Genomic DNA, 8,836 nt, shown 5'->3' on the forward strand with positions numbered 1-8,836 from the left:
CCACGTGGGGTTGACATGTGGATGGCAGCAACATCCCCACCCCCAAATCCTGGACCTGAAATAAGGAATCCCCGGCTAGAGGAACGGAAAGTTTGATGTCACGTTTCATTTGTCCATTCATTGAACAGTCATAGAATGACTAGGGGACTCTGTCACAAACTCTATTTGTGATTTATGAAGTTCCTTTAGGTGTGGCTGTCAATATGTCAGAAGCCTGAAAGTATTTATGCCCACTAACCAAGAAAAAGTGTTTCTAGGAAAGAGTTCTACAGAAACAAGTCAGATATGGTGGTATCATCAAACAAAAAAGACCCAGCATCATTTGTAATTTTCCTCTAGCAACTACAGTTAACTATTTGATGTCCATCTTTTTGAATATTTACTATATAAATATATATGTATATAAGAATTTTTAGGATTAAAAACAAAACTAACATGTATAGTTCTGTATCATATACTTAGAGTGTATATGCATTCAGCAGAGTAAGTGGGCACACCTTTTACACTTACACTTAATAGGATGGACACACTGCATAGACAGAGATGTGTGCAGAATTTGCAGCAGAATATTCCATGGATGGACATCTTAATTCCCCCCCCCCTTTTTTAATCCCCTCCTGATGTTTTCCTTTTTTGTTTTTTTAAACTAGCCATACTGTAAAAAAAAAAAAAAAAATCCTTGTGTCTACATATTCCTATTCTTTGGCAGTGTTTCTATAAAATAGATTCCTGAAAATGGAATCAGGTAAAACAGCAGTTTTTGTTTGTTTTTTTGTTTGTTGGTTTGTTTCTTTGTAGTACTGAGGATTCACTCCAAGGCCTCAGTCATGCTATGCAAAAGCTCTACCACAGAGCTGCATCCCCAACCCTAGTATGTGTGGTTTAGTATTTGCTAAGTAGTAGTGTTTAAATAAACTTCAAAGTGTTTGATTACTACGATTCTACACAATTTTTTTTTATACCAGGGATTGAACTCAGGGGCACTCTGTCACTGAGCCACATCCCCAGCCCTATTTTTTATTTTATTTATAGACAGGGTCTCACTGAGTTGATTAGTGCCTTGCCATTGCTGAGTCTGGCTTTGAACTTGTGATTGTCCTACCTCAGCTTCCTAAGACGCAGGAATTACAGGCGTGTGACACCATGCCTGACTTCTAAACAATTTTACATACAAAAATCAGATTATTTGGAACATGAAATAATTGTGGCTCATAAAAATTAATACAGGTTTGATTTTTACACATCTTTTGAATGTCCCCTTCTTCTGAAGAAAGGACCCGAGCTCAGTGTGTATTTCTTGTACTTACAACTGCAACCCAAGTAATCCCTCTGTTAAATAACTTACCTTTCACAGCAAATGTATAAATATAGTTTTCCTCCACATAGAAACTCATTTACACCTCTCCCCCACCAACATTAGCCATTTATTTTGTGGAGTATGGTTTTTAGAGAAATAATGTATGCTATACCTATAACCCCATACAGATATACACCACATTTGGGAAGGAGTGGTGTATCCTGTTACCTAAGTCAGAGTTCTTAGCCACTAACCTGCATGCAGCACTCCTGGTAAACTTGATAAAAACATCAGTTCTCAGGTTCCATCCAGAGCATTCTGGTGGGAGTGGCTTTTGAACTGTTGCTTGTGATTTGAGTATAGGTAGATCACACCTGGGGAAATCACTTGGGCAGTGTTTAATAGCACATAGTGTGTAGTTAAATAAAGGTCTAGTTTGGGAACTCAGTTGTGCCATCTACATGGAGTGTGATCTTGGACAACTTTCTGACCCTTCTCAAGCCCAGATTTACTTTTCTGTCAAATGGGATATTAATAGTACTACTTAAGCTATCTTATTGCATTAGTAGGATTGAATGGAATATATATATAAAAAGCACATAGATTTGGAAAGACTCAAAAACATTAGCAATTTCTTATTAACAAAGCTTTATTTATCATAAGCAATCAGTACAGAATACTCTGCCTAATGGTATCTGAAGGATATGGAAAAGACAACCCTGAAAACAGGGTGGCTGGACAGGAGGGAGGGAGGAGGAAGCCATCACATTGATGTCATTGATCCTTTCCCAATACATCCTTTCCCAGTGACCAGACAATCCCTGGGAAGGAGATCTCCCCCAAGCCTAAAATGAGAATCTCTGGGAAGAATCCAAAATATTGATCCTTCCCCAAATAAATCTTTTCCCAGTGACAGTACAATAGATCCTGGAGGGAAAGAGACAAGTGCTGAATGCTGAACTCTGCACCCTCCATCCTTCCCAGTAAATACAAATTTCAAATTCACACACCTGTTTAATGAATGTCCAAACTGATATGTTCTGATAAAGTCTTCAATGGTTAACCCATCTCACAGTGTGTAACATATATAAACCCGTACCTCCCCCATGATCAGGGCCATTTTCCATCCAGGGAGTGAGCCCTCTGATGCCTGACTCTTCTACTAAATAAAAGGCATAGCTGGTCCATGAAGTTGGCTCCCATACAGGTTATTTGTACTTTCACTTTGGTGATAAAACCATTTGGTTGATTTTGCTTATGGTATCCATTCAAGAAGGAAATTTTCCTAGACCAGGTACATTAGGAATCATAAAATGTTTGTAGCTTGGAATATTCCAGAACTGCACCTCCGGTGTAGAGTGGAGTAACTACAGTAGCTCTGTTCTTCTCCCTCAAGTCCCTCCATGTCACACCTTCCTATTATTTGCCCTTATTCCTCTTAACCAGTGATTCTGATTTTACTGGACAAACAAAAGCAAACTCCACACCAGTTTTCTTTTAAAAGTGCATCTTTATTATTTCACAGGCTGGACACAGCTCAGAGCCAAAGGAGCCACTATGTGTCGGTCAGTGCAAAAGGACCCACTCCATATCTGTCAGTTTGGTGGCTTTGATACCATGTCTGCCTAGAACAAGCCCATGACAGCCATTCGGCTGTCACCAGTGTGAACAAAGTGGGAGGGGATGAGTGACAAAGAATTTGTCCTTGGATATTTTGGAACAGTCACAAAATGAAATGAAAATAAAAATAAATTATAAAAATTAAATAATATAAATAAATAAAAATATAAGTTCAGAGTGAGGCTGTTCAGCAACAACCAGCCATAGGAGAGGTAGCTATGGAGTCACAGGGATGCTTCCAAGACTCAGGCCCCTGCTCCCCACAGGGCCCACGGAGGTCACTGGGTTCCTTGCTGTCTCCAGGCCACTCAGGCATTCAGCTCCAGGTCAGTGACATATTCCTGGACCCAGTTCTCATTGGGGTCAGCACACACCTGCCGGCCTCTCTTGGTTAGGAAGCTGTGGGGAGAAGCACAGGATCAAACACTGAGGAATCCTACAGGGGATCTGGGGCCCACGGTGGTCCCTCCATCCCACCCCCTGCCCTGGGCAGCTCAGAGAAGATCTGCCTATGTTACTCCAGAGAGTCTCTCTCACCAACTCAAGAGTGTCCCAGGGTACCCTGCCACCTCGATCTTCTGTCCCTTCTCTCTGAGTTTGGGGCCCCACCTTCCCGACCAAGTCAGGTCACATTTAAGAGCTGAATCCTATATACGTGGCCTGTCTAGGGTTGCTCTCCTGGCCTGTCTCTGCCCGTATGGGGCTGTCCTCAGGGTGGGCAGGGGAAGTGTCACTTACATGACACCTGGCTGGGAGCACTGGCTGCTGGTCTCTAAATAGTCCTCTATGAATTTGCGTTGACTCTCCCGGGCCACGTAGGAGAAGCAGCAGGCCGTCGGGGAGTCCGCACCCACTTTGGAGAAAGGGACAGAATGAGTCCAGATCATCATCCAGAAGGAAAGGCCACCAGCTGCCACATCCTCAGAGGCTGAGGAAGAGCCCTACGCAGGGTGGGGACTGGAGACCAGGCCTCAGGAAGGCATTTGGGCATTTCTGCCTAGAAACCTCATGTCTCTGTCTTCCTACTGTCTCTGTTCTCCTTGCTTCCTGACTCTTCTTTGTGTGATTCAGAAAACCAAGCAGAGTATTCTCCTCTCTTCCTTCAGGGAATTCTGATTGGTTCAAGATGTCACACCTCAGCAAAAAGAAAGGTCTGGGACATCTATCTTAAGATCCAGTGGGCAGAGCTCCTGGGGAAGCCTGGAGTGAGCTGGGGAATCGACCACATCACTGGGAAGGAAGTACCCAGGTCTGGATTCTGCCTCTTGCAAACTCAGTGGTTTAGGGATACATTTTTTCATGCCCCAACCCTGAATCTCAGGACTGGGGACTAGGAGAGCTAAGATCCCTTGTAAAGGTGAAAAGTCCTTAAGAGAAAGCTCAAAGTGATTTGCAGCCCTTTGAGAAGTTTTCTCTTTTCTCCTGGGTTCTGGAGACCACAAGAAGAGATTGATGTGGTCTCCCCAGGGCCAGAGAGTGGGGACTTCCGCCACAATAGGGTGGACTCACATGGTGCGGAGAAGACCTGTTTGCAGAGAGCCATGGTGCAGAGGAGGACAGCAAGAGCAGCCGTGGAGACATGCATGATGTTCAGTGGATGATGGAGTGTGGTCTCAAGTATGAGCAGATCCAAGAAGGGCCTGGGTCCTCCCTGCTGCCTGTGTCCTTCTGGCATCTGAAGCCATCTGCCCTTCTCTTTATAGGCAGCCCTGGTGGGTGGGGAAGTGGAATCTGGGGGTGCATGGGGAAATTTTTAAGTATAGCAATGTTGTCATGATGTTACACAATTTGGGGTCCTTGGTGACCACAGGTACTCAGGATATCTAAGAATAGCATCTCTGAGCTGTAGGTCTCAGCTCTAGACTCATGACTTGCTCTGTTTTTTGGGGGGGGAAATGGTTTCCCTGTGAGAGAGAGGAGACGGTTGTGTTTCTGCTCAAAGCTGCTATTAGCTGGTCCCTTCTCATAAGAACTTATTTATGGATGACCTCTTCAGTGCCATTCCTTTCTACAGAACTGAAACTCAGTGCTTTCTCAGTCTCTGTAACCACATGGGGTTGACATGTGGATGACAGCAACATCCCCACCCCCAAATCCTGGACCTGAAATAAGGAATCCCCGGCTAGAGGAATGGAAAGTTTGATGTCACGTTTCATTTGTCCATTCATTGAACAGTCATAGAATGACTAGGGGACTCTGTCACAAACTCTATTTGTGATTTATGAAGTTCCTTTAGGTGTGGCTGTCAATATGTCAGAAGCCTGAAAGTATTTATGCCCACTAACCAAGAAAAAGTGTTTCTAGGAAAGAGTTCTACAGAAACAAGTCAGATATGGAGGTATCATCAAACAAAAAAGACCCAGCATCATTTGTAATTTTCCTCTAGCAACTACAGTTAACTATTTGATGTCCATCTTTTTGAATATTTACTATATAAATATATATGTATATAAGAATTTTTAGGATTAAAAACAAAACTAACATGTATAGTTCTGTATCATATACTTAGAGTGTATATGCATTCAGCAGAGTAAGTGGGCACACCTTTTACACTTACACTTAATAGGATGGACACACTGCATAGACAGAGATGTGTGCAGAATTTGCAGCAGAATATTCCATGGATGGACATCTTAATTCCCCCCCCCCTTTTTTAATCCCCTCCTGATGTTTTCCTTTTTTGTTTTTTTAAACTAGCCATACTGTAAAAAAAAAAATCCTGTGTCTACATATTCCTATTCTTTGGCAGTGTTTCTATAAAATAGATTCTTGAAAATGGAATCAGGTCAAACAGCAGTTTTTGTTTGTTTTTTTGTTGGTTGTTTTGTTTCTTTGTAGTACTGGGGATTGACTCCAAGGCCTCAGTCATGCTAGGCAAGAGCTCTACTACAGAGCTGCATCCCCAACCCTAGTATGTGTGGTTTAGTATTTGCTAAGTAGTAGTGTTTAAATAAACCTCAAAGTGTTTGATTACTACGATTCTACACAATTTTTTTTTTATACCAGGGATTGAGTTCAGGGGCACTGTGTCACTGAGCCATATCCCCAGCCCTATTTTGTATTTTATTTAGAGACAGGGTCTCACTGAATTCCTTAGTGCCTCGCCATTGCTGAATCTGGCTTTGAACTTGTGATCCTCCTGCCTCAGCTTCCTAAGGTGCTGGAATTACAGGCGTGCACCACCATGCCTGGCTTCTAAACAATTTGGATACAAAAATCAGATTATTTGGAAGATGAAATAATTGTGGCTCATAAAAATTAATAGAGGTTTGATTTCTACATATCTTTTGAATGTCCCCTTCTTCTGAAGAAAGGATACTAGCTCAGTGTATATTTCTTGTACTTATAACTGCAACCCAAGTAATCCACCTGTTAAATAACTTACCTTTCATAGCAAACCTATGAACAGAGTTCTGCTCCACATAGAGCCTGATTTCCACACCCACTTTATGGTGGGGAGTATGGTTTTTAGAGAAATAATGTATGGTACACCTATTACCCCACGCAGATATACACCACATTTGGAAGGAGTGCTGAATCCTGTTACCTAAGTCAGTGTTCTTAGCCACTAACCTGCATGCAGCACTCCTGGTAAACTTGATAAAAACATCAGTTCTCAGGTTCCATCCAGAGCATTCTGGTGGGAGTGGCTTTTGAACTGTTGCCTGTGATTTGAGTATAGGTAGATCACACCTGGGGAAATCACTTGGGCAGTGTTTAATAGCACATAGTATGTAGTTAAATGAAGGTCTAGTTTGGGAACTCAGTTGAGCCATCTACATGCAGTGTGATCTTGGACAAGTTGCTTACCCTTCTCAAGCCCAGATTTACTTTTCTGTCAAATGGGATGTTAATAGTATTACGTAAGCTATATTATTGCATTAATAGGATTGAATGAATGATGTATACAAAAAGCACATAGATTTGAGTAAGCCTCAAAAACATTAGCAATTTCTTATTAACACAGCTTTATTTATCATAAGTAATCACTACAGAATACTCTGCCTAATGGTATCGGAAGTACATGGAAATGACAACCCTCAAAAAGGGTGGCCTGAGAGGAGGGAGGGAGGAGGAAGACATCATATTGATGTCATTGATCCTTTCCCAATACATCCTTTCCCAGTGACAAGACAATGCCTGGGAAGGAGATATCCCCCAAGCTTAAAATTACAGAATCTGGGAAGAATCGAAAACATTGACCTTTCCCAAACAGATCTTTTCCCTGTGACAATACAATAGATCCTGGAGGGAAAGAGATAAGTGCTGAATGCTGAACTCTGGACCCTCCATCCTTGCCCAGTAAATACAAATTTCAAATTCTCACAACCTGTTTCCTGAATGTCCAAACTGATATGTTCTGATAAATCTTCAATGGTTATCTCCCAGTGTGTAACCTATATAAACCCGTACCTCGACTTAAACAGAAGAATCATATAATCATCTCAATAGACGCAACAAGAGTTTGACAAAAACAGCACCTCTTTATGTTCAAAACACTAGAAAAACTAGGGATAACAGGAACATATCTCAACGTCGTAAAGGCCATCTACCTACGCTAAGCCTCACGCTAACATCATTGTAAATGGAGAATAATTGAAGGCATTCCCTCTAAAAACGGGAACAAGACAGGGATGCCCTCTTTTACCACTTCTATTCAACCTAGGTCTTGAAACACTGCCCAGAACAATTAGACAGACTAAAGAAATCAAAGGGTTATGTATAGGGAAAAAAAAAAGAACTTACATTAGCCTTATTTGCTGACGATATGATTCAATACTAGAAGACCCAAAAAACTCCACCAGAAAACTTCTAGAACTAGTAAATGAATTCAGCAAAGTAGCAGGATATAAAATCAACACCCATAAATCAAAGGCATTTCTGTATATCAGTGGCAAAGCCTCTGAGAAGGAAATGAAGAAAACTACCCCATTCACAATAACCTCAAAAAAGAAATACGATACTTGGGTATCAACTTAATCAAAGAAGTGAAAGATCTATACAATGAAAACTGTAGAACCCTAAAGAGAGAAATCAAGGAAGACCTTAGAAGATGGAAAGATCTACCTTGCTTTTGGATAGGCAGAATTAATATTATCAAAATGACCATACTTCTAAAAGCACTATACAGATTTAATGCAACTCCAATCAAAATCCCAATGGCATTCCTCATAGAAATAGAAAAAGCAATCATGAAATTCATCTGGAAAAGTAAGAGACCCAGAATAGCCAAAGCAATCCTTAGCAGGAAGAGTGAAGCAGGTGGCATTGCTATACAGAACTTAAACTGTAAAACAGAGCAATAGTAACAAAAACAGCATGGTACTGGCACCAAAACACACTGGTAGACCAATGGTACAGAATAGAGGACAAAGAAACTAACGCACAAAATCACAATTATCTTATATTAGACAAAGGTGCCAAAAACATGCACTGGAGAATAGATAGCATCTTCAACAAATGGTGTTGGGAAAACTGGAAATCCATATGCAAGAAAATGAAATTAAACCCCTATTTCTCACCATGCAAAAAAACTTAACTCAAAATGAATCAAGGACCTAGAAATTAAACCAGAGACTCTGTGTCTAATAGAAGAAAAAGTAGGCCCTAATCTTCATCATGTGGGATTAGGCCCCAACTTCTTTAATAAGACTCCTATAGCACAAGAATTAAAACCAAGAATCAATAAATGGGATGGAATCAAACTAAAAAGTTTCTTCTCAGCAAAAGAAACAATCTGTGAGGTGAACAGGGAGCATACTTCTTGGGATCAAATCTTTACCCCTCACACATCAGAGAGATCATTAATCTCTAAGGTATTTAAAGAACTCAAAAAGCTAAGCACTGAAAAAACAAATAACCCAATCAACAAATGGGCCAAAGACCTGAACAGACACTTCTCAGAAGAGGATATACAAT

At 41.1% G+C, this 8,836-nt stretch overlaps 1 protein-coding gene across 2 annotated transcripts in view; it reads right to left on the reverse strand.

Moving 5' to 3' along the window:
* Positions 1 to 2,792: 2,792 nt before the first annotated feature.
* LOC107150350 (C-C motif chemokine 3-like 1) overlaps positions 2,793 to 8,836 on the reverse strand; it is a 10,493-nt gene continuing 4,449 nt past the window's right edge. The window contains exons 2-3 of one of the 2 annotated variants that reach the window (XM_015495326.2): positions 3,656 to 3,770; positions 2,793 to 3,316 (exon numbers count right to left, since the gene is read on the reverse strand). In XM_015495326.2, the coding sequence (XP_015350812.2) occupies positions 3,226 to 3,316; positions 3,656 to 3,770 (206 nt within the window). In that variant the 3' untranslated portion in view covers positions 2,793 to 3,225. The remainder of the gene's footprint in view (positions 3,317 to 3,655; positions 3,771 to 8,836) is intronic. The other variant, XM_015495325.2, reaches the window with a different exon arrangement.

Source organism: Marmota marmota, unplaced genomic scaffold (genome assembly GCF_001458135.2).
Source record: "Marmota marmota marmota unplaced genomic scaffold, marMar, whole genome shotgun sequence".
NCBI lineage: Eukaryota > Metazoa > Chordata > Mammalia > Rodentia > Sciuridae > Marmota > Marmota marmota.